The following is a 24,633-nucleotide window of genomic DNA, read 5'->3' as shown; positions in this document are numbered from 1 at the left end:
CTTGTACAAAATAATTCCCCAGATACACATTCTCATATATCTCAATCGTAAATCTATTTTGCTCTTTTTCTCTATCTATCAATCAAGTCGGAAAGATATCTGTAATGTGATAGATCTTGTAAAAATAACATTTAAGGATACCTTGCATTAAAGTGTGTAGTACTTAATACTACATGAAGAAACTGCTATTTTCGTATAATTTGTGGATCTTAACAGTGTATGCATGCAGTGGGCGTGGTGCTTGTTGAAGGGGAGTGGGATCGCACTGACAGTGAAGGTGCAAAAACTAAAGGATGATCATACAGGATTTTTGTGCAGAAACGTCAGGCATGCTTGGATGGTTTGCAGCGTAGTTACTGAAAAAGGATTAAGTGGTCATTACTCCGGCGCGGTCGGGTACTGCGGAACCAGAAATTCCTGGGTGGGTGCATGTGGTGAGTGTGCTGGCGCCTTTTTTTCCCCTGTCAACTCAAACTCATATTCTTTTCGCTCTTGCGCACAATGGAGCGCAACACGACTGCATTGTATGAAATTCTGGGTGTGCCAAAAACAGCCTCTCCAGAGGAAATCAAAAAGGTGATTTATACGCCAAGACACCGAGAGAGAGTGTGACCTTTCTCGCTAATCGACTGCTGCGTTAGGCTTACCGGCGCTTGGCGCTGAGGTATCACCCGGATAAGAATCCTGACAGCGCAGATCATGTAAGATCATTAGAACGGGAAATTGCCAAGCTCGAAGCTGACTCGATAGTAAATAGTTCAAAAACATTAGCCATGCTTACGAGGCAAGCAAGCTCTGCTGGAAAACAAGGAGCGCTGAGCAGCAGCTTGCTAACATATATACACAATGTAGGTATTAAGCGACGAGCAGAAGCGACGAGTATACGATCGATACGGCGAGCTTGGATTGCAAATGATGGATACAGTTGCCAGTCCACTTTTTGACCCAGAAATCGAATCAATGCTGTGCACAGGTCTCACGACGGTCGCGCTTGCATTTGCTCTGCTCATTATATTCTTTGCATTTCTGGCTGTACGAATCGACGAGATTGTGTTGTGGAGCTGGGGAGTCGTCTGGATTCCGTTGTGGATTATCAATGCTTTGCTCGGATACGCAGTCATTTTGCACTTTGTTGGATCCATCAAAAATAAGAACACGACAGATGAAAATGACGAGGACGAGGAGCACGACGATGAAGCAACAAAGAAAGCCAAGCGACGCGCACGTCTCGCCAGACGATTCTTGCATGTCGTTTACTACATTCTAGCCCTCCTATTCCAAATATTTATTGTTGTACGCCTAGACAACCGTGTAAGCTGGTCGGCCGCAGTTGTTTTTATCCCTTATTTCGTGCTTGAAGGCATCCATTTCGTGGCGCTTGTTCTGGAGTTTATCGTTGGATTGCAGATGGCACGAAACGTCCCTGACGCCCAATTGAAGCCGTCGCTTGTACTCGCAGCCATGTACAGCACATTCTGGTTCTTGGCTGTGCGCATCGTACAATTTGTGCTCATCGCCGTCCGCATTGACAATATTATCACATGTTCCTGGGGGATTGTCTTTATTCCCATTTACTTGATCGCGCTCAAATACGCCGTCGATCTTTTGTGGGGATACATCAAGATCAGAGAGCTGAGATCTCAGCCCGAAGCAGCACACCAAGCAAAGGTCGTAATTATGCTTGGAATTATCGCGTTTGTCGTCGTCGGTGCATTGTTGTACAGTCTTGTCGGTCTCATCGCACGGCGCTTGGATGGCATTCACTACATTAAAATGGCGACTGTATTTGTTCCTTTATTCATAACTTTGGTAAGTTATTCTCGAAAGATTACGACAATGATTAATGCTTAGCATGTCGATACATGTAGGCTTTCATTCTTTGCTGCGCAGGATGCTGTCTTCCATGCATGCTTATGCTAGGATCAGTCGCGGACATGGAAGACATGGAGCAACAGCAACAGCTGGTTGATGCTAACCATCGTATTACTCAGTCTGGCGAGGAACATTGATTTACAAGTACATCGTCATAGAGTCATCATATCCCGTTGCATTTCATCTATCTACTTTATACTTTCATACTACTCTTGTACTTTTATTCTATAGCTTGCTGCGCAAATATTTTGGAATCTAAATAGATATCATACTCCATTAACGTATCGAAATGTCGTCAACTATATCTATCGCTGATGATACGTACGATTTGATGAAGACTAGATTACAGACGCCTTGCTGGTACCCAACTGATGATCGACGAGATTGTTGCTACCTTTTGTTAGGCGTTGCTGCTCAGCAAGGGGCAAAACGCTTCCTTGTGTCACCGAATGGTTCCAAAAGCGCTCCTCCTTGCGAGCCCCCACCCTCCTCACTCTTTTCAGCCTTTGTCTCTTAAACCCAATGTCACTGCGTTAGATCTTGACCCTGGCCCTTTTCAGGAAAGAAGAAGAAACTAGGACACCACTCCTTATACGAATACCTCTTTGCCAAAAAGAAACACTTTTACCCTTCCAACCAACCGAGACTATGTCTATAAAGATACCTTTTATTAGATCGCCGAGGTCTGGCGATGTCATTCCCTACTGGGAGCGCAACGATTGGTACCGAGTGCACGGATATCAGCGGCCCTGGGACAAATACATGCTATTTCAATGGCTGGCCAGTTTGACAGTGGACGTGGGCTTTTTTTGCTTTTTGGGTCATTTTCTGGATTGCTCAAACTTTGCAGATACATCATCATCATCATCATCATCATCATCATCATCATCGTCGTCACCAGCAGAAGCAGCAGCAGCGGCGGCATCGTCATGGCCTTTATCATCCTGGAGCTGGACCATCATGACAGGCTTCTCGGCTGGGGTCAAGATCATCAGTGTAATTACGTCCTTCATTCCAACAGAAGACCCTGTAGTAGCATCGCAGCGAGGAGCCGTGCCCCGCAGCAAAACTTACGTGAGACGATTTGGGATACCTGTCATCGACAGCGGTACCAGGATATGCGGCATATGCCGCATCAAAGTGTAAGCACAGAGAGAGAGAGAGAGAATGTAGGATGGATATGTAAAAGCATATATCAATATTCATTGTCCATTTCCAGATCTCCAACCACGCGCCACTGTAAACTCTGTAACAAGTGCGTCGCTGGCATGGATCATCACTGCAGATGGCTAAACTGCTGTGTTGGCAAGAGTAACTACAGGTAAGGCACAGACCTTGCTGTTTTGGAGATCATACTCATTAATCTACATCGACCAACCCCCTTATTCCCCTCACTCAGATGGTTCATGCTCCTAGTTGTATTGTCCTTTTTTGGTCTACTGTGGTACTTTAGCGTGTCTCTGTTTGTTGCGTGGTCCAGTATATACCAGGATGAATTGTTTGCAATGCAAGGTATGCTGTATCAAAAAAGGTATAGCATAGAAAGTAAGGAACTAACTCGTGTAAAAGCATCGTCGCTTTTTGCAGACTACAGGACTGCAGTGTCCGAGGAGGACTTTAAACAGACTGCATACTATATATGTACCGTGTTGGCCGTTTCTTTGACGCTGATATCCTTTGTTGCTGTGATTGCTATATCTCGATTACTTGCATTCCATATACGTTTGTGTAAGTTGTTGAATTTATGCATCCCGCAAACCGGCTCTCACACTGAGCGATGGTTGTTAGACTTTCTTGATATGACCACTGTTGAGTACCTGAATCGGCCAAGTCGTAACTTATCGCTTGACGACAGCGACGAAGAAGACGATTTTGAGGACTATTACGACGACGAGGTATCAGACGATTCTGATGAGATTAACTGGTCGACTGCTGCTGCCGGCAGACAAAACAATACACTAAAGTATCAGGCAAGAATAATGTGGCTATCCGCAAGGATCGTCCTAAAGAGAAACTGGCATCTTGCGCTGCGCAAGATTTTGCCAGGCTACCACAAGTATCGAAAGCTGACACGTTTGCGACGGCAGTCTGATAATCCATGTCTAACGACTGCGCGTTACTCGTCGACGAGACGGACTCTGCGTCTGGCCAATAATAAGCATAGCAGTGATTTAGCAATGGAGGAGTTGCTGGCAACGACCACCATACGCTCGACCGAATCATCCAATCTGTCGTACCCACCCGAGCCTAACTACGATGATGATATGGGACTAGACATGTCCCTCCTGGATGAGAAGCGCAGTAGTACACCCGAGAAACGGAAAAGCAGCAAAGCTGCAAGAATCCTAGATATTACTGACGAAGAGGCTATACGGTATCAACAATCAATGCAGGACAGCCGCCAAACCACCAACCTCGTCTCATTCCATACCCAATTGTAATTGTAAATAAATTTATTAGTAGTTACAGCACAATAAAGATAGCGTCACGTTTTGAAACTCTTATGGTACAGAAAAGTGTTTTTTTATAATTATACAAGTAAATACAGTGTCCACTGTACAGTAATAAAGGTATAAAATGCACATGCTACAGTATACGACGGGAAGAATTTTTCTGCGCCGGCAGATTATTAACAATGGTATCATCAGCAGCAGGTTGCCTTCTTTGCTCGTCTAGCAGCTGCTGCAGAGGAGGAATCTAACGCGGATAAGGTGATATTGTCGCTTCCGTTCATATCCAGTTCCAACTGGGGCACTTTGACTATCTTTGCAATGTAGTTGAAAGCCTCCTCCACGTTTGAGCCATCCTTTGCGCTGGCTTCAAAGCAGGGTATCCGCATTCGTTCGCTAGAGTGTTCTTCAGCCCACGCGCGAGCTTGTCTTCTGGAAACCACGCGATCGTCTATATCGATCTTGTTGCCAATGATGAGCATTGGAAAGTGTTTCGCTTCCTCGGCCGGTAAAGAAGATTGCTTTAGAAAATCTTCACGCCATCTTCCTACATAGTTATCATTTTTAGGGACAATCTAGAGCTTACTTGAAACTATCATGATAAATCTCTTACCGAGATGTTGAAACGACAGGAAATTATTCACGTCGTACACCAAGACGCAAGCATCAGCGCCACGATAGTATGCAACTCCTAACGACTGGAATCTCTCTTGGCCAGCTGTGTCCCATATCTGCATCATGACTTTTCGTCCATCCTCCGTCTGAACCTCCTTGCTGATAAAGTCAGCTCCTATCTCATGCGTCAGAACTCGGAAAAGCTAAACTTGCAATGTAGCTTCTTAAAAAAAAAAGGGTACCAATGGTTGCTTTGTATGCGTTCGTAAACCGTTTGTGAATGAACTTGAGGGAATTCCCTTCGTTCATTAGCTCTCGCCGATTATTCCTGCTTACAGCGACCTTCTTACTTGATTCCTAAGACTAGTCTGCAACAATTACATGTTTCAACAACAAGAATGCTGTGTACGACGCTTTCTTCTGGTGCTAACCTTTCCTACACCACCGTCCCCAATAAGGACCACTTTTAAAATGTCCTTTTGCATTGGCAGCAGCAGCAGTAGCAGCAGCAAAGTTTCGAGCTTTGCTCAGTCAGGCGACAAATCGTCGTGATATACTCAGATCAGTAGCGGAGGGGGAGAGTTCAGCACCGCTCCAGCAGCAGCTGATAATATTTACATAACGATCCTCTTTTGTTCTTGACATTTCCATAGCAGCTCCATACGTGCTATTTACGTCTGAAGCTACGTAACAGGTATTGTTTGCTTCCGTTTGGTGCCAAACGTCTTCTGAGTCATTTGTGATGGTTCAAGCCCTACCATAATGTATTCTTTGCAAAATTGATAATATGCAGTAGACAAGAAGACATTGCTATCGTTTCCGTGATGAAATGTAACATTATAAATACTATGTATATGTCTTCTGATACGACCTTTTAAACCACTGTCTCCTTTTGTGCTTTGAGGAGTCGTCAAGCATGAATTCGAGAAATTACCGCTCAAACCGTCACATCCTTCAAACGCGTTTCGATTCAACTACTCCGCCAATATCCGTTTGTTCACTTGCAAAAATGGCAGGCTACCCGGATCGCATGGCGATCGACGATGGTGAGCGCCAAAGTTAACTGATCGTTTTGGCTTTGTATGCTGACCTTTACTCGCAGAGTCATCGCGCGTCAGAACAAAAGGAAGAGGTTTCGCAAGCAACGACGGTAAGAAACGATTGAAGGGCTTCCAGGCAAGATCACTTACCTAGCTAGCTGGTCTTGTACCAATCTAGATTCCGTACGGCGAAGCAACCTAGATGCGATGGACGAGGATAAATCAGGCAGCATAAAACCACAGCGATGTAAGTACGAGTGGTGGTGGTGATGGTGGTGTTCGTATACATTAGTAACAACCATTGTTCCGAACAGCTGTCGAGGGTTGGATTATCATCGTACGTGGGCTCAATCCTGAAACGGATGAAGAATCACTATCCGAGCGATTTGCTGAATATGGAACTATCAAAAACCTTCACTTGAATTTGGATCGAAGAACGGGTTTCGTAAAGGTGCGTTGTTTCTAAAATCAATCCGTACGATTACATCTCATTGAAAAAATACGGCATTACCACTAGGGTTACGCCTTGATCGAGTATGAGACGCTCAAAGAAGCTCAGGCAGCTATCGATCAGGCAGACGGCACAGAGTTCTACGACCATACCCTGAAAGTAGATTTTGCTTTCGTCCAACCTAACGACGACAGAAGTGCTCGACGAGGAGACAGAAATAGACAGCGCGATCGAAGTCAGAGTCCTAGCAGATAATTACTGTTTGATATACAAATCGGAAGGAATAAGGAAAAAAAAGGATGTGATTAACGTATTGTGCATTTATATATATATTCTGATTGTGTTCATTCGCCTGTATCAATGTCACTTGCAAAGAACGTGCGTGCTTCTTCTAGAGATTTTTTACCAGTCTTTTATCATATCAGTTAGACTACGCCACCACATTGTTAACGCTATATGACAGCGCATACTTGCCTCTGGTACCCATCGTATCACAAAGATCCAGAACACAATGGAAAACATTGCGTAAACGTAGAATGTACCCGCCGGTGACAGCAATTCAGTCATGGATAAAAAGGTGATTGACACAAAGAGATTGCAGATCTGTGAAATGATCACACAGTTATTCACCTTTGTCGAGTGTGTGTGTCTCTCTCGCTCTGTATCTTTCTTACCCAATTGACTGCCGTGGATACCCCGTTGGCTTTGGCTCTTACAGAAATTGTAAACAATTCGCTTTGCATGATCTACGTGAATTGTGAGGATTATGTGTATATTCCTAGCTACTTTGTGGCATACGAACCCAAGGAACATAGCCTAATCCCAATGCAAAACTTGCAACGTAGAGGATGAGAGATAACAAAAGACCTACAGTCATCACCCTTTCATTTTCAAAAGGCGGGCAACCAGTAGGACCCAAGTAGATATCGCCTTCATTATCTTGTCGCAGACCGCACTGGTCCTTGGCTATTAGCCACGCGCAACGGTCATCGAGGACACACGATGCACAGTTAGTAGCGTAAGCTTCGCAGGTATCTTGCTTTGGAGTGAATCCCTGGCGTGCGGCAAAGGAACTGCCTAGAGCAAAAAGCCCCAATATCATGAAGAACATGGTAGTAATGAGCATACGCCTACGTCCCACACGGTCTATGACAACGATGGCGACAGCAGTGAATATCATGTTTGTGCCTGCCACGAGAACCGCAACGTTCGTAGAACTCTCGTTGCTGCGGAAGCCAGCCATACGCAGTATCGTTGCTGCATAGTACATTGCACTGTTGAATCCGCAGAGCTGCTGTGCAGCTTGAAGGAAGCACGCTACGATATCGTGTGAGGTTGATTACCGGGTGTAACTGAAACTACTGGTGTACTTACCAACCAGCAACGGTGGCAAGTGTCTCTTCTTGAACAAATCACTGTATTTGCCGTCACGACCTACTTTAAGATCTTCTTCCACCTTACTTATCTCGCTTTCTATAAAATTTTCAGACAAAGCCGGTCCATATATTTTGCGCAGTGTCTGCTTCGCAGCTGCTTCGTTCCCGGCTGCGACAGAGTACCTCGGTGACTCAGGTACAAACGGTAGCACTGCAATTGTTATTGAGACACACTTGTTGTTTTCGTGGATATAGCAACTTACAGACAAGTTGCACCACAGCTGGGAGAACTGCAAATCCAAACATTATGCGCCAGCCGTCATTGAATCCAGCGAATATCATGTTAACTACGTATGCTACGACTTGCCCAAATGTCACGGCAAGGATATTCATTGTCAGTAACTGGCCTCTCAGCATACTTGGTGCACATTCGCCTGGAAGAATTTTGTCCCGCCTTGGTTAATAACGAACAGGCACGATCCACTATGTACGCGTTACATACTGGTATACAAAGGAGTGATCATAGATGCAACGCCGACACCCATACCGACTACTATCCTTCCGATAAACAATGTGGAGAACTGCGAGGCCCATGCAAGGACAACCGAGCCTACAATGAATAGCAGAGATGCAAAGTATATGATAGGCTACCTGGTGGTGTCAGCTATATTTCTAAGGCTACCAATACTTGATCCAAGGGAATATCTCACCTTGCGACCGAACTTATCAGCGAGCTAAGTTTATACGTTTTATTGTTAGACAAGACGACCCTGCAGCTGATAGTTACAATGCAGACAAAAATGAAACTTACAGTACCAGCAAAAGGTCCACCAAAGATTGCACCTAGCGTCGTACCGGCAACGACCAACTCCTTCTGATACACGGTCAGCCCAAACTCATCCTGTAAAGGCTGCAAAGCGCCAGAAATAACTGCAGTTTGTGTTTGAGATGGGTCAAAGAAAGCATTTGCAATGGAAGAACTCCTCATTACCTCCAGTGTCATATCCGAACAGGAACTCGCCCAAGCATACGCTGACAACTAGAATGTACACGTAGAACGAAATGGGACGAGGACTACTACAAGTTGATGCTTCAGCGTTCGGGTCGATTTGCTGGTAGGGAACGCCTCTGTTGAAAAGTCCCAACATGACGACCCAACCGAACAAGTTTTTCTCTTGTCTTCTTTTGCTTCTGCAAAGTGTGCCTTTAAAGGAAACGAAACCCTTATGCAGAGCAAACAAGTCCGGGGTTGGATGGAAAAATCTTGTTCAACTCGAATAAAGCATGATCTCTTTAACAGTCCTGTGTCATTTACGTCTTTCTGAATAGGATATTCCCTATATCTAGATGTTTTTTAGTTTTCTGCTTTGACATTGTTACCCGTTTCAATGTAGTAACAAACTACGCCAAACGCATGTAAAACGAGGAAATATCATTTACGGGAAAATAAGGTAACATGGATGATAATCAATATGTCGTTTTAGAAGGATATGTTAATGTTCACAGGAAAAACAAGTAAACTTGCAATCAATCCCCGTATAGACTCGTTTCGCTTGTCTTTCCGGTGAGTCTACTGTACCATACATCTGATATATTTGTCCACCCATATTCGTTGCTGCTTTCACCGTTATATTCTGCTTCTGTTCCTGCTCATCCATCATGTCTATCCTCTTCAGCAACTTCTTCGCTAGACACGTCACGACAGCTTTTGGTGCCCTTTGGTCGACTTTTCGTCACGACTTCATCGGGGAAGTCTAGACTGTTTCAAAATAGGTACGAGGTCCATGTGATCATCTGTCCTCTGTCGAACACAGTCAGGAACCTCGTTTGTCGACATTTATTTTATGAAAACAGACAATCAATTGCCTAGCCAACAGAGTCATAACCAGTTTCGCCCTGCTTTCTCTCGCTATGTCTAATTTGGCAATAGAATTCTTCATCTGCAAAAGGTTTCTTTTTCGGCATCAGCAGACTGTGTTAAGTATCATCGCATTATCTGATATTATTTTTCAAAACCCGGCTATCTCGATTACATGTCAAGTTGATAGCTTTTTCGCTTTGCATAAATATACGAGATGGATACAGTTCAGCTATATACAAGCGAAGATAGATGGGTATAATCGATTACACTCACAATCTTATCTCTCGAATGGTTTCACTCCGCCGGATCAAAGTTTTTTCTTTGCTCAAGACGAATGGTGGCGATCGAAGAGCGACCATGTTGCGAGAAACCGGTCAATGAAGAGGAGGACGACAAGGTTGAAGTGGAGAAACAGCACTGCAAAGTGGAGACTCTAGCTGCACACGAATTGTTTCCAGAAGAAGAATCGCAGTTTACTTGGCGTGCCGCGATCCTGGGTGCGTTCCTGGGTTGCTTTGTGGGTAAGCAGTAACGAGCTCAAAAGGATATATATTTGCGGTCGCTAACCCATTATTATGAATAATAAGCTGCATCCAATATGTACCTCGGACTTAAAGTTGGATGGACATTTGGTGCCGGTATTTTCGGCGCGATTTTTTCATTTGCCATCATCAAGCCATTATCAACTAGGCTAACTCCAGCCTGGGGTGGTGGATATTTCGGCCCCAAAGAGAACGTTACTGCCCAGTCAGCAGCAACCACATCCGGTGGATTGTTTAGCGGTTTCATATCAGCCGTTCCTGCATTGTATAAGTTAGGGTTGATGACCACGCCGCGGCAGGATGTGGCAGCCTTGACGCTGTTTACAATTTCGGCTGCATTCTACGGTCTATTTTTTGCAGTTCCTCTGCGCAGGCACTTTGTCGTCAAGCAAAACCTCACGTTTCCAACTCCTCGAGCGTCGGCTACTACAATTGTATCGCTGCATAATTCTCAAAAGGGCGAGCGCGAAGCCATGAAAAAAGCAAAGTGGATGGCGATCTGGTTCGTTGCTACCTTTGTGTGGGGAATTATTGCTTATTTTATTCCCTTTTTCGACACATGTAAGAAAAAGAAAACGACTTTGCAAATCTATTCTTTACATGTTTCTCAACTCTCCCACTTTAGTACATATTCTGTGGTGGATAGGCTACGCTGCACAGTACCCAAATATGATGAGTGCCGATGCAACTTGGACGTGGCACCTGAAATTCGATTTCCCGTTCTTTGGTGCTGGACTGATCAACTCGGGTGCAATCGTGCTACCGTTCTTGTTCACGACAATATTTGTCTACGGTATTCTGGGTCCTATACTTGTGAACAAAGGCTACTTTGTCAAAGCATACGGATTCTTGGATCACGGTGACACTGTAAGATCCTTCTTTTTGTGGCCAGGAATCGCGCTTCTCGTGCTTTCATCGTTTGCAGAGTTGCTTGTACGGTACGACACGCTTTACCGCGGCATCAAGGGTGGAGTAATGGAGCTTTACGGAGGATTGAAAAGTGGATACACGCATATCAAGAGACTTATGACAGGCCGCCAAACGCCGTATGCTTCAAATACACCTCCAACCCACGACGATGAGCCTTACACGGCTGCAGAGCTCATACCGGCGTGGTGGTGGATGGCTGGCTTGCTAGTTTCGGTAGTATTTACATGCGCCGTCATGGGTGTGTACTTTGGGATGCCAGTGTACCAGAGCATAGTTGCTGTGATCTTGGCTTTTATCATGGCATTCGTCGGTATACAAGCTGCCGGTGAAACGGATATCAATCCTACGGGAAGCGTTGCGAAAATGTCACAGCTGTTATTTGCGGGCATGCCCGGACCTAACGTTGAGCAACTTCGCAAGAACAACTTGATGGCGGGCAATATCACAGCTTCAGCGGCTGCGCAGTCGGTTGATATGGTAGGCGATCTCAAGACGGGCCAGCTCGTAGGTGCCTCGCCGCGTGCACAGTTCCAGACACAACTTGTTGCGTCCTTCTTTGCAATCGCTATCGCCGTCGGCCTATTTATTCTTTTCACAGACGCTTATCCGTGTATCGTGACTCAAGACGTGAATGCAGAGTGCGAGTTCGGGCTCAGCGGCGTGTGGGCATGGATGAGCGTTACAAAGCTCCTCACGGGCGGTACGTCGCTCTCAAGATCATGCATCATCGTCAGCGCTATTTTGGCTGTTGTGGGCTTTGTCGGTCCCTTTTTGCGTCACTTTTTGCTGCCTCAAAAATACCACATGTATTTCCCATCGCTGAGCGTGGTAGGTTTGGCAATGGTGAATAGCACTCCGGATGTTCCTGTTTCCATGTTTATCGGCTGGACCGCTGGCAAGATCTGGAAACGAGTGTATCCAGCTAGTTACCATGAATTTGTGTACAGCGCTGCAGGCGGCATGATTGCTGGGCAAGGCGTATGCGCTGTTCTCAAGGCTATATTTCAGCTATCGGGAGTCGAAGGAAATATCACTGCAGTGTCATGTATAGAACAAGCAGCTGCTAATTGTCCATAGATAACTGCATTCCAGTAGTAGATCTGTTGTTGTAAATACCCTGCATGGTTTTATCTCACGCTTTATATCTATCGTTATTGTACTACTACTACTATGTACCTGAGTAAAAGCCATAGAATAGATTGCTACGTTTTATATTATGCAAAAAATGTACAATGTTCAAGTAAAACGTATAGCGGTGCTGCAGACCAGCGCAGCATTTTAAAAGATATTGAATATATGATACAATGTAAAGTCGCATAGAAACCGGATAGCAGGATCAAGAACTTTAAATGGAAAAATCCATTGGCACAGAAGAAGAATGCATCTTGTCAACCTTGTGCACCCAATTGATAATCTTTTCCTTGCTTGGACGGCGCTCCAAAGCAGCAGCGTTTTCGTCCTTGATAATTACAAAGGTGGTGGGCTTGTTTACGATGACGATCCGGGAAAATGTAACACGTCGCTCGAGACCAGCTTTTGAATGGCGGTCCACCGTCTGCTTTGCTGTGTTTTCCTCTTTCTTTCTGCTATCGCTGTTGCCGTCATTCTTGCTACGCTTTCGCTTCAGTGATCCAACACATCGAAGAGAAGCCGAGATATCAAAAATTTGAGGGAAATTAATAATCATGTTTCCGTGCTGGCAATCCATATGAAACCTGCAGCAATTTATATGAGGGGAAAACATGTCTGGATCATGTATGGTAACGGTTGTTACTCTAATGTTCCTCGGAAACGCGGGAACAATCTAGGCATCCGATTTATTTCCGATACATAATACATAGTCGTTCCAAGGATGATACGTTTTCTATGGTTGTGAACTTGCTGTGATGTTTATACGGATATATGGAGTCAAATAATGCAAAAAGGGAAGAGACGGCATGAATAATAGGTAGCAGCTACAGTTGCTCAAATGTGATTCCGACGTGCTGCAACCTCTCAACAATATCCGTATTCCAGAAGGCCACGCTAGGGGTCAAAACGCCTAATGGAACTATCTGGTCTGGTTTTCTCCGAAGCAGCGTCAATGCGCATTGCAGGACTATGCGTGGTGTTGCAATGTAGCCCATCTCAGGGCCACGCACGGCCAGCCGTATTACTTGATTTGGCATTCCGGTGCCGGCTATCTTGGAAGGGTATCCCTTGGCTCTAAATATCATTTCAAAATGGGTGCCGCGTAGGTCGGCGTCAGATGGTTCGGTTTTGGAGAATATTCCGTGACTGAACCTCTCTGGATGTTTCAATAGCAGATTCCGGCCCCAAGGCGAAGAAGTCAGGAATGAAAAGATAAAGCCGTATACATAATACAGGATAGCAATCCACAAGCTCGGTAGCAAGACATACGCAGCAAACTGGACAGTTGGTGGCATTGCTTCACTCGTCTTTTTTGGCGGTTCACCGTATCCTGTCAAGAACAACTGCTGCGAGAGCCGAACAATCGCAGAATCCGCAAACGGGAAAGGCACATGGTACATTTGTAACTCACGGTCGTATGTCAGTCGCTTGTGAAATGCAAGTCTGGGCCCGGTCCGCGGGAGAGGTGCCAGGTTTGATACTTTACGTATTTCCCTTAGCAATTCAACAGAGCCGAATCCATGCACTGTTGCACAAACAGTCTGTAAGCAACAAAAAGAAAAGAAGCTCAACCTAATTATCAAACATACCAGCAGATTCGTACGTAGCATAGCCAACTCGCAAACCATTTTGCCCAGGGTATATTCGAAGGAACATCTCCACGTGCGCAGGAGTCCAATCGCGTGTCGCAAACAAGCGCTTAATGTATAGTACTCCCAAATCAGAAGGTACCTTTAAGAGTTTTCAGCACCAGACATACACAGTACAATCGATTAGACTTACACTATCGAAGCCGCAGGCGTGTACAAGGGTCACCTTTTTGCGCACGGCCTGATCGTGATATGTCCTTTGCATGCGTTCAACAAATTCTGGTTCGCCTGTCACCATAAAGCAATTAATGCATGAAGAACCAAATGGATAAAAAAATGAATTGCTACCTGTCACATCCACGTAATCACAGCCATGCTCCACACAAGAACGTACGACATATTCGCCCATGAATCTGAACGGACCAACTGCATTGATGATAACTTTGGAGCGTTTTGCCATATTGTCCATTTGTTCTCGTCGAACGACATTGGCGATAATCATTCCCGGTGCCTGAATGGACACCTTTGGGTATCTGCTCGATATCGTCTCGACAACTTGGACCAGCGCTGTCTCGTTCCGTCCTGCCACCGCCCACCGGAAATCTTGCGAAAAGGCGTTCGGCTCATTCGAAGCCAATTCATAGATATGTTCGACAATGTGCTTGCCCGTCAGCCCTGTTGCTCCAAACACCGTAACGTCGAACTCTCTGTCCATGTCGTAATAAGCTGAGCAAATTAGACGTTAAAGATCACGAAAGTGCTGTGGAACGCGACGTTTCTGGAAAATCAATTGGGAAGCATGTGCTTCCGCTGCGTAGCCCCAATCAACCGCCAACGCATAGAGAGCAATGAACAGGCTATCAAATCAAATATGCTCTTATATTGATAAAAATTCATAGTAATTTAGATAAAACAACATTTACAATCTCTTTTCTATCTTCAAGTGAAGCTTATAAGATATTCAACATGAATGTGTTGTATACAGGATGCAAATCGTAAAAAGAATAACGTAAAACAAAGGAGTGCTATTTTTTCACCAATATGTGAGTCCAGATGTCCCCGTTGCCGTCGCTGTAGTTGCTGCTGCCGCCGCTGTTGGTTCGCTAGAGGTCCGTACGTTACTTGTTGCAACCGGCGGCTTTCTCATACCATCACCGTTGCCAGCACCCGTTCCATTGTCGCCACCCATACCAGAATTAACACCATATGTTTGGTGTATGCTCTGCGGACTAGGTCCAGGATCATTCTGCCCACCCAAGAAGCCCAAAAGGAGTGACTCTGTCGGTCCGGAAGCTGAGACTGATATACCAGATAGAACATCTACCGCATCATCGTTATGGATCAAATCTTTCCGCGGTAATGGATGTGATATTCGCTGTTGTTGCTGATCTTGATGCGGTAGCATATCGGACGATATTCCGTTTGGAAACCTTGTTGCTGCATTCACAGGCGTAAACTCGTATGAGGGAATCAATGGTTGCGCTGCCGGCTGTAAGCCTTGTAATCTTTGTTGGTTATTGCTGGCTCCGCCGCCTAGATAATTGTTCCATTCGTTCAGATCAAGAGAAGGTGGCATGCCCCAGAATGCAGAGCCTAACGGGTCGAATTGCTGCTGACTAGCGGTAATTGTGTCAGGTGCAGCAAACGGATCTACCGTGGGCGCTGTTGCCATGTAGGCCGCGCTGCTGGTCGGGGATGCCTGCGGTTGAGATATCCATGGTAATCGATAGTTTTGGCAATTATTTCTTGATGGAACTGGCGTAGACATCGACCGACTTAGCGTTTGGCTCGAGCTGATCCACTCGTTCCTCGGGGCAGTTGCATAGTCTGTGGACTGCTTTGAACTGCTCTCGGTCAATGGTGGAGGCGACGATACAACCTGGTCGCATTTTTCAAGATTGATATCGCGAAGCCCGGCCAGTTCTCCGAGGATGCTGCAAGTACGTGCGGCGTTGTTCCATGTCAGTTCTATTTCATCCAAAGCACGCATAATTTGGTTGATTTTGATTTTCGCATCCATTGCCTTGTCCGAGTCGTTTGCAGAAGCTGACTTGATAAATATGATGCCAGCAGTAAAGATGTAGTAAATCGTAAAATTTAAGACAAACTTCAATTGATTTCTCTCCAGTAGTTGGTTCGAAATATCCAGTATAGAATTGGCAGCCGACATGCAGATGTTGAAAGAGGGTAACGACAGCGGCGATGGCGTGTTTGGTGATCCAGGTATGAAAGGTCGATGCAGTAATATGACAGTTGTGTAGTAGATCATGTGCATTTGTAATACAGATGGAGGCAGAAGAGTTGACGCAGCAGCAGAGTCGCTTTGTCCAGGTGGATGATACTGCAGGGATGACGGCAGAGTATTGTGCCAGTTGGTCAATTGACGATTCAATGCAGCCAGCAATTGATCCAAATGCTGGGTTCCTGCATGGTGATGCGCTTTTGCATAATAAATGTTTTTACAAACATGACCCAAGATATCCGAGATCTTGATAAGATGCACAAATGATTCCAGTAGTTTCACAGGTTTTCCGTCAGTTCCTTCTTCGCTCCGGATCTCATCGTCGTCGTCGATGGTAGGAAAAGGCACATCGCAGTCCCTTTCTTCGAACACGGATGCCCTTCCAAAAGTGGCACTAAGCAGTCGATCCACAATGAAACAGCACCAAAAGACACGTTTTCGACGCTCTCTTTCATCCTGAGGTATATTCCAATGATCACAGTTTCTGTGAAGCCCCAGATCTTGTGCCATTCGGAATGCCATACCACTGTACAACCAAGCACGTGGAGTGCGCATCGCACCCTGCTGATGACTTGCTAGCAGCAACAAGGCCTGCACAGTCGATATCCTGGGTACATCGTAGTAGTCGTCCAACAGACACTTTGCCCGCTCAAAAAAAATATCACCGGCTGTATCTGACAAGTTTGGATCCGTCCGTACACGGACGTCAGGTGACATCCGCGAGGCAACAGCGTATATGGCATTCAGCAGAAGGGGGGAAATATCCTGACTGACTGGATCCATTGAGGATGTAAGATGCTTCTTGTAGAACAGCGGCAGCACGGGGTAAAAGTGTTTGAAATATAGCCGGATCAGGTGCAGTGACAAGTCTTTGGGAGGAAGTTCCAATGGATCCAAGGATTTAAGTTTGGGATGTGCAACTCGTTTGTGGCCCAAACCGGCAAAGTGGAAAGCACCATCGTGATAAGTACGACTGTTTTGGAGCAAATAGAAGCCTGATGATTTGCCGAGATATCGAACTTGGCCTGATTCATCCATTGATAATTGACCTGTTCCATCACCTGCGGAATCTGGACTTCCGGGATCATCTTCAGGTGGCAAGGTTGGACTGCCGATCAGCTGAGGGGAGGATGAGCTGGAAGATCCACGCAAAGGCGAGGCAGTAGATTGATTCGAGTCTGAGACTGGACTCTGCCAGAGGAATGAAATGTTTTTGCTTCGTCCGCGGCCTCGGCGCACAGGTCGTGTCCGGATCTGCTCGCCCGTTGCAGTTTCAAGAGGCGTATGCAGCTCAGCAAGCACAGCTTTTGATTTTGGATCATCCCGCCCTTTAGTAAAGTCTTCCAAGATCTGTTCCAATTTGTGCAGCCGATTCTCAATGGCTTCAATGTAGCCTTTTGGTGGGCCCCTCTGCAGGAATAAAAAGCCGGCAACCAACATTAGTCATATCATTTCTAATGACCAAAAATCGACAGGAACTGCACCTTCTTTGTAGTATCGTTGTAGCTACACTCAGAACCGAGCGCTTGGCAGTTGCTGCAGACAGGTGCAAGCCCATCGCACTTGATCTTTTTTCTTCTACATAGATCACTGCCGAAGGATTTAGCTCATGTTCATTTCGGGAAGAATTGACTGCAGCTCACCATGCTCTGCTCACACGTTGCCTTTTGTTAGCACTCGCTTCGTCGTCGGCAATGTTCATGATTTACGGAACTTGTAGCAAGACAGGCGGCATCCAACAAGTTTAGATTCGGCCACTACTTGAGGTTGTTCTTTTTATGTGCACCGACGTGCCGACCAACTTTTGCTGAGTTGGTTCGAGCCCCGTAAGCAGAATTATACTGGTGTCTTGGTTTCAGCGCAAGGGTTTGCAGGTACTGCGTGAATTGATGGTATTTTATTGATTGCAACGTGTGGCAGCCTGGAGATGGTAATCCTATGTGATCTGTCGTCAATCCAGCAGGTATAGAACATCTATAGCCTCAGTGCCCTTTGCCACGTTTGTCGATTCGAAGAACTTTGCAGCCAGCCATGATCAATATCACAATGGACAATCGATCAGTGCATGTCCGTTGCCTTTCCTTTATTTCCTGAAAGCAAGGTTAAATACATATGCACGCTTAGATTTACATCTCTGGCGTCCAGAGAGATATATGAAGAGTTGCATGGTCCAATTCTCAGCATGTTACACCAAACAGAACATGCCGAGACTCTCAGAACGGTCAGTGCCGAGCAAAGGCGCGTCCGGGCTGCAGCTGCTAATTGATCGGCATCCAGTGTGCTGTTGTCAGAAATTAAGCCATGATCGAGCGCCGTGCATTATCTGCGTGCCACCTTTTTTTATAGCAACAGAGCAGTAATGCAACAGCAGAAAAACTACTAAATATTCCTTTTGCGGGTAAATGAGCCATTTTTGGTAAGACGCTCGCCGTAGACCCGACAGCTTGCATCATCCTTTTCTATCGTTGATGTTGATCATCCAAGCTGACGATGGCTGCGTGTCGAAATGTCTAGACAACGCTCTCATTTTTGCTACTTTGAAGCTCGTAGCTGTGAATATCCCAAGAAATTGCTTCATCGATAATCTAATCGTTTTTCCTGTTATCTGTGTACTTTCTAATACAGAAATTAAACGACAAAGATGCGAGGTCTGGCAGCCATGAAGCATCCTGGAAAAAAAAAAGAAATAGTCAAGACAGCTTCCATGGATTGCCACATTCTTTCTACAGCGAGATGATTCTGCTACTGTACTATTTCTAGCTAGTCCATTTGAACGCTAAAAACATATGTAGTAAATACTGAATTACACGCAAGAAGACCTTCAACTAGAATAATCATGAATTCATAAATAATCACAGATTGATCAATGTATTACATGATATTGATTCCATGTGTCATAGGTCACAGTAGCCTACATATACACTAGAGGGATGGCAATGGTGGAGAGCTGTTTGGGTTTCCTGAAAGAAGGATAGCATGGATTCCTTTGGCTACCAACTTCGGATCCACAAATTTCGAAAGGTCTGCTTCTGGCGGTAAGCTTTTGAATTTGTATAGCGTTATATTCTTTACAAGCACTTCACGCTTCGCTTCGCTCACTACGCTTGGTTCGCTGAAACTCATGGCTGATCCGGATTAGAAGAATAAACCTGCCTGCCCTTCTTAAACTTCCATTCTCCGGGAGTTTTGAATCCGCTTCGCTGCTGCAAGCAAAGCGCCGTAGAATTCCGGTTTATTCAGACTGTCGCTCGCCTAAATCGACGTGTATGAGGCAAGACATTTAGCCTACTCTTCGCGATAAAGATTTGACATACTATCGCCTTACAGGGAGCGTGAGGAAATAAGCCTTCAACTTTGAAAATGTTCCGAAATCCGCATACTTGTAACTGCCGGCTACGGTTTTTAGCATGGCGATCGCGCCATATAGTCTTTTGTGGAAATCAAAGGCCGTTTTAGTATGTGTCGCACGTTTTAATGCGTTGGAGGCTTCCAATAGCAATAGTTCCAGATTTCGTCGTTTAAAGTGCTCGCGATTAGGGTCAATCAAATAGATAAATACAAAGGTCTCTCCGATTTAATATATGTACTTGAACAAAGAAAGGATGAGGTACAAAGAAGCTGTCTTGCTTTTACTGATGTCTGCATGTAGCATTAATGGCTTTCTTATAAACAGTTTCTATTTGAATGCATGCCTTTCATCCTAAATCATGCTTTCATTGGCTACATAGGCAGTTAAAATGGGGAGCGCTTTCCTACTCGTACATCCGCTCATGATTAGCCTGGTTATGCTAACAAATCCTTACGCCTAAATGACACATTTTACCTGAAAACTAATAATGGATAGAGATAGTCTTTGAGATGATTCCAAGGTTTTTCAGACATTATATTCGACTTCATGGACTACTTGTAGCGATGGTTATACTCTCTGGCACAAGCATTTTAACTCTATCACGCTGCAATACGTACCAGACCGAATGAATGGAGTTGATCATTATTCATGATAACAATGGAGTATCATATGTATATTCTTCATATGAATAAACGTATTTTTCCTTTCTGTTCCATCAGAATCACAGAGATCTGCATTTTATGCGCAAACAGCAACACACAAAAGTCAACGTTGGTTTCACTAGTTTATTTCTCCTCATGGTAGAGTGCATAAGTGTCGATGGAGCAATCTGGTTCGGAAGTATCTAGCCGACTAAGTTTTGACTTGGCTAGTACATACTCACAAACGGAGCAGCATATTTTCGACTCATGCAGTGTATGTCTGGACAAGAAAGCAAACGAGAACTCTATCCTGTATCAAACAGGAAGTTTTCGTTTCCGAATTGTGTGTGCCAATGCTGTTATCGGAATACCTCTGCATATTTTTAACGGAGCCTGGGCAATACTTTGAATTCGTAGTTTGCCGTTTCAATACATCCATTTGTTATCAAAGTAAGCCGTACATAGTTTCACGGCAAAGAATATTCCTTGTACTTCTTATCGGATAAAGCATTTTAATTATTGCGGGAGTGGTGGCCACTGCACCGTCCGCCTTGCTAGTTCCAGTATGCTGGTTACCTTACGGAAGGAAACGGAGCCGCAGTAAATCGATGTTATGCTACCGTCCCGTGACCTAAACTTTGAGAGTTACCCAAACATGCAAGTTTCTGGGCTGCAGCGCCTTCTTCTCGGGCTTTGCACATCTCGCAGCTAAAGTTAATTAGCATGTAACCAGTCCTTTTTTACTTTTCTGCAGCGTCTTTGGGTTTATGCACTGTTAGTTCTCCTGCTTTTCCCACTCCCGTCCTTCTTCATTCCCGAATGGGGACGATTTTCTGTTTCTTGGAAGGTTTGTTTGCAATGTAATGAATGCGAAGAGCTCTATACATACAGCAATTCGTCATTTGATGGGACCCAGTTTTGTACGTTACATAATAATTGATGGCAACACACTTGTTGAATCGGTACCGCGAACGTTCGTTCGATGCAGCAATAATTCCAGCGACAATCCAGCAGAATGAAAACTTTGCGCTTACTTTCCTTTTAGTTGTTCGCTTGCTACACAAAGGATAGGAGGCGGAATCAATCCAGAAAAAATTGCAAGGTTACCTTGCCAAGTGTTACATACATGCTCCGTTTCTTGTCACGGCTGCAACATTGAACCGCGCGGGATTATGTATATAAGCAAGTGGAATCTGCAAAAAGGATAATCAAAAGTATGTAGCATGGCTGCGGTCGTCGCGGCGGGCGCGCGCGCTTTTTCTTTGTGTGTACTTGGATGCTAGATACTAATCTTTTGTTTACATGCGTACCGGAAGAGGGAGCATGCAACCTGTTCTGTCGGTAAAGAAATTTCCAGCAACTATGTTGAAAATGTATTCTTTGTTTCCGGGCAGTTCTAAAAAGATAAGATGCTAAGCATACTTTTACCATTCGCAGTCGAAAATGACCCATGATATATGCACTTGGGACAATAACATCGATGCTGAGAATTATTCAATGTAGCTAGGACCCAAGATCTCGATGTCTTGGGAGTACCCAGAGCAAGGAGGAAGCGAAGAAGGCAGTCAAAGCAAGTGCGTACATCCCTTTGTCCCCTTGAGCTCGATGGTCATAGCGGCAAGACGGAGCAAACGGCCCGCTACATGGTCCAAAATTTGTACATATCAAGTCCCATGACTGTTTGGTGCCACAGCAGGATCATTCCCGCTTGTTTGCGAGCACACGGACTGATCTGGTCCGTGTCATGAGGTCCCTTCTTTGAGCGTACGTGTGTCACATTGGAAGAGCAGTGACCAGGTCTAAAGCCGCAAAAAGAAAGACAGATGGGTCAAAACTTGTGCCGAGACTTAGAACGGGGATTAAAATCCATATGGACTCCCTAGGTACACAGGGACGTGTACGTACATATTGATGGTGCCTGTTGATGTGGCGCAGGCACAAGGAGAAAGCAGAAGCACGGATGTACGTATGTAAATGTGTGTGTTTCTTGAGTGGAACGGGGTAACTGAAAATCGGGGGAGAGGAGGTGGGGTTGGTGCGTTGACGCTTTGCAGTAGTGAGCCGAGCCGGATATAGCTTATACAGTATAAGGCATCGACCACGAGAATCGAGATGTTGTCCGCTGGATCGGCAGCGATGTCAGACGCGGTATGATGCAATAAAATGAATAGATAGCTCCTATTATTGACACTTTCTTGCACCTTATATCATTCCTTTATCAAGGTTTAGTCAGGGAAGAATGGATGCATGACATTGGAAAAAGTTTCAACATGCCATTCTTTTATATCCATGACAGATACATGTCTCTTCCCATCAATACATCGGAGGTGTTGTGCATTCCTGCTTCGCTTACCGGTCAGTACAACATTCCCATAACGGCGCAGCTTTCAGTGTCGGAAAAGAGTTGATTACACAGAGTTGTGCACGGGATTTTGAAAGGATTCACGGGTTCAGCAGTGCATAAGTACCAAGATCAGCTAGCATATTCTCGGATAAGATCGTGAACAAAAAGGAAGTGTATAGCAGCGTATAAGAATCTTTCCCGATGTCAGTGACCATTACGTATGTGAACCAGATGATGACAACCAAAGTGTCAGTAGTTTTCTTCAAAGGAAAAGGGTTGCTGGGAGACAGAAAAAAAAGAGAACGAGAAATATCCACACCACCATTACTGCTACTGCTGCTGCTGCTGCTAGCAACGGAATTGGGGCCCCATGCCGGTCTTGCTCGACACCCCCAGAAGAAGGTGCTGTGAAATCTATAAAGTCTAGTGCAAACCTCCCTTTTCTTCTCTCTTTTCCCCTCTTTGCATTCTTTACGTGTTTTTCTCTTTCTTTTATTTCTTGTCTACAGTATAGTACGATCGCGATGACCTTGGACAGTGCGATGCAGCTCGATCGGACACGGAGGAAGCGTCTTAAAGTCCCAAGCGCATGTGGGCAGTGTCGACGAAAGAAGACAAAATGCGACGGAGAACAGCCATGTGCAGGCTGCATCAAATCCAGAGTAGAATGTCTGTATGCTCCTTCGCCAGCGATGGCTAGACGTATCAACAATATCCATCTTTCTCGAGCCCCTCCTACCCTCCGGTCAGCGGCCGAGCGTCCTCGGAAGCAACAGCCAGCAGCCGATCATCAAGATCACGATATCAATATCCAGTCAACCCCCCCTATTAAAAGATCTTCATATAATCACCCTCGTAATCCCCAACACCAGCAGCAACAACCGATAGCTGGGAAGCATCGGCAAGAACAACAGCTACAGCAACGGCAAGAACAGCAGCAACAGCAACAGCAGCATCGCTACCTGCCTATGCGGGAAAGCAAAAGTGTTTGCGCTAACAAACCCAATGCGCACATACAAGCAATCGAAGAACGGCTTTCTGTCATTGAAAATATATTAGTTTCATTGTTAGAAAATCATCAGCGTCATCACGCCGCTTCCAGTGCTATTACTGAGACCAGCTACCACAATCGATACCATCCGTATCTACCGATAAGAACGCAAGACTTTCGCCACAGTCGCATCGTTAGAAAACGACAGCATTCAGACTCGGATGTCAAGAAAGAACTCCTGGAGGACATTGACGAGGACGAGGATGAGGAGGTGGAGGTGGAGGAGAAACGGCAGCAGCAACAACAACGTCTACCACCCCCTCTTGTTCTTCTTCCTCCTGCGCGGTGCGGTGGTGGGGTCCCGCCGTTTGTCGCTTCAGGAGAAGGGTCCTCCATGACAACGGCAGCCGCAGAGCGGTTCTTTCCACCCGTCCACCTCCCTCCGCTAAAGCCAACTGCTGATGCAGGAGGAGGAGGGCTTGGACGCAAAGCATCCATCCACAGCCTGCTCAATGGACAGCGTGTACCGGGTTTCTGTTCCTACTCTTCCAATTCATCCTCGTTGCCCAATGCAGCTACTGTCAATACATCACCCTTATCATCATCCTCTTGTACCTCCTCCTCCCCTACCTCATCTTCTGCACGCATTCTTCCTCCATCCAGTTCTCTCCACCACCAGCCTCCACCTCCCTCCTCCTCCTCCTCCTCTGCCTTCCATCGCATTAAATCCGAAACCACCCTTTTCTCATAGTATTAATTACGTAGGTAGCCAATCTTTCCTATTACTATTATTATAATGCTCTTCCCTTAGTTTTATGTTACTTTTCTTTCTTCGTCTGTCCCCCAATCCCTGTATACCCAGAACTTTCTTCCTGTTTTTGTTTCTTTTCATCATTTACAAAATTTAAGACATGCAATTTCTTTTAATCATATTACTGCCCCAATAATGCGATCCAACGTCTTTCTGATAAAAAGCCCACGCGGATCTAGTTGTGTAGCCGAGACCTATTATATGGTTTACAGCACAAACGCATGCTATCGAAAGCATTTTTAAGAGATCCATTCATGGTATATGTTGACAATAATAAAAGCAAGGTGGTCTTTTATATCCCAACCTTTGTTTGTTCGATTACATATAATAGAAGAGACCTTTGTACTTCGTATCTATTTGATCGTCCCCATTCGTAAGAGCTTCCAATCTCTCTTTTC

At 45.3% G+C, this 24,633-nt stretch overlaps 10 protein-coding genes across 10 annotated transcripts; 5 read left to right on the top strand and 5 right to left on the bottom strand.

Annotated features, from left to right (window-relative positions):
- Positions 1 to 501: 501 nt before the first annotated feature.
- Positions 502 to 2,009, top strand: VTP01DRAFT_4803 (uncharacterized protein; the record flags this gene model as incomplete). Its single annotated transcript, XM_069383525.1, has 5 exons — positions 502 to 576; positions 642 to 701; positions 758 to 784; positions 853 to 1,809; positions 1,869 to 2,009. 5 exons carry the CDS (start codon positions 502 to 504, stop codon positions 2,007 to 2,009), a joined length of 1,260 nt encoding a protein of 419 aa, XP_069244217.1.
- A 511-nt stretch (positions 2,010 to 2,520) lies between these two features.
- VTP01DRAFT_4802 (uncharacterized protein) lies at positions 2,521 to 4,313 on the top strand (the record flags this gene model as incomplete). The annotated part of the gene is made up of 5 exons (XM_069383524.1): positions 2,521 to 3,014; positions 3,092 to 3,193; positions 3,272 to 3,384; positions 3,442 to 3,600; positions 3,661 to 4,313. 5 exons carry the CDS (start codon positions 2,521 to 2,523, stop codon positions 4,311 to 4,313), a joined length of 1,521 nt encoding a protein of 506 aa, XP_069244216.1.
- A 203-nt stretch (positions 4,314 to 4,516) lies between these two features.
- VTP01DRAFT_4801 (uncharacterized protein) lies at positions 4,517 to 5,062 on the bottom strand (the record flags this gene model as incomplete). The annotated part of the gene is made up of 2 exons (XM_069383523.1): positions 4,517 to 4,869; positions 4,936 to 5,062. 2 exons carry the CDS (start codon positions 5,060 to 5,062, stop codon positions 4,517 to 4,519), a joined length of 480 nt encoding a protein of 159 aa, XP_069244215.1.
- An 884-nt stretch (positions 5,063 to 5,946) lies between these two features.
- On the top strand, positions 5,947 to 6,683 carry VTP01DRAFT_4800 (uncharacterized protein; the record flags this gene model as incomplete). The annotated part of the gene is made up of 5 exons (XM_069383522.1): positions 5,947 to 5,983; positions 6,040 to 6,087; positions 6,156 to 6,224; positions 6,292 to 6,428; positions 6,495 to 6,683. The coding sequence occupies 5 exons, from the start codon at positions 5,947 to 5,949 to the stop codon at positions 6,681 to 6,683; spliced, it is 480 nt and encodes a 159-aa protein (XP_069244214.1).
- Positions 6,684 to 6,772: 89 nt separating this feature from the next.
- VTP01DRAFT_4799 (uncharacterized protein) lies at positions 6,773 to 8,952 on the bottom strand (the record flags this gene model as incomplete). Its single annotated transcript, XM_069383519.1, has 10 exons — positions 6,773 to 6,838; positions 6,903 to 7,031; positions 7,103 to 7,174; positions 7,231 to 7,745; positions 7,803 to 8,015; positions 8,068 to 8,238; positions 8,307 to 8,451; positions 8,515 to 8,538; positions 8,616 to 8,734; positions 8,796 to 8,952. 10 exons carry the CDS (start codon positions 8,950 to 8,952, stop codon positions 6,773 to 6,775), a joined length of 1,611 nt encoding a protein of 536 aa, XP_069244213.1.
- A 1,047-nt stretch (positions 8,953 to 9,999) lies between these two features.
- Positions 10,000 to 12,214, top strand: VTP01DRAFT_4798 (uncharacterized protein; the record flags this gene model as incomplete). The annotated part of the gene is made up of 3 exons (XM_069383518.1): positions 10,000 to 10,186; positions 10,253 to 10,768; positions 10,833 to 12,214. 3 exons carry the CDS (start codon positions 10,000 to 10,002, stop codon positions 12,212 to 12,214), a joined length of 2,085 nt encoding a protein of 694 aa, XP_069244212.1.
- Positions 12,215 to 12,482: 268 nt separating this feature from the next.
- On the bottom strand, positions 12,483 to 12,976 carry VTP01DRAFT_4797 (uncharacterized protein; the record flags this gene model as incomplete). Its single annotated transcript, XM_069383517.1, has 2 exons — positions 12,483 to 12,852; positions 12,912 to 12,976. The coding sequence occupies 2 exons, from the start codon at positions 12,974 to 12,976 to the stop codon at positions 12,483 to 12,485; spliced, it is 435 nt and encodes a 144-aa protein (XP_069244211.1).
- A 116-nt stretch (positions 12,977 to 13,092) lies between these two features.
- Positions 13,093 to 14,572, bottom strand: VTP01DRAFT_4796 (uncharacterized protein; the record flags this gene model as incomplete). Its single annotated transcript, XM_069383516.1, has 4 exons — positions 13,093 to 13,793; positions 13,858 to 13,999; positions 14,051 to 14,145; positions 14,206 to 14,572. 4 exons carry the CDS (start codon positions 14,570 to 14,572, stop codon positions 13,093 to 13,095), a joined length of 1,305 nt encoding a protein of 434 aa, XP_069244210.1.
- Positions 14,573 to 14,890: 318 nt separating this feature from the next.
- On the bottom strand, positions 14,891 to 17,801 carry VTP01DRAFT_4795 (uncharacterized protein; the record flags this gene model as incomplete). The annotated part of the gene is made up of 3 exons (XM_069383515.1): positions 14,891 to 17,509; positions 17,584 to 17,689; positions 17,743 to 17,801. The coding sequence occupies 3 exons, from the start codon at positions 17,799 to 17,801 to the stop codon at positions 14,891 to 14,893; spliced, it is 2,784 nt and encodes a 927-aa protein (XP_069244209.1).
- Positions 17,802 to 22,957: 5,156 nt separating this feature from the next.
- On the top strand, positions 22,958 to 24,175 carry VTP01DRAFT_4794 (uncharacterized protein; the record flags this gene model as incomplete). The annotated part of the gene is made up of 1 exon (XM_069383514.1): positions 22,958 to 24,175. One exon carries the CDS (start codon positions 22,958 to 22,960, stop codon positions 24,173 to 24,175), a length of 1,218 nt encoding a protein of 405 aa, XP_069244208.1.
- Between the last annotated feature and the right edge of the window lie 458 nt (positions 24,176 to 24,633).

Source organism: Rhizomucor pusillus (assembly GCF_041956525.1).
Source record: "Rhizomucor pusillus strain CBS 183.67 unplaced genomic scaffold VTP01scaffold_2, whole genome shotgun sequence".
NCBI classification, from domain to species: Eukaryota; Fungi; Mucoromycota; class Mucoromycetes; order Mucorales; family Lichtheimiaceae; genus Rhizomucor; species Rhizomucor pusillus.
The sequence above is the reverse complement of the archived record's forward strand: the minus strand, read 5'-3'. Positions and strand labels throughout refer to the sequence as shown.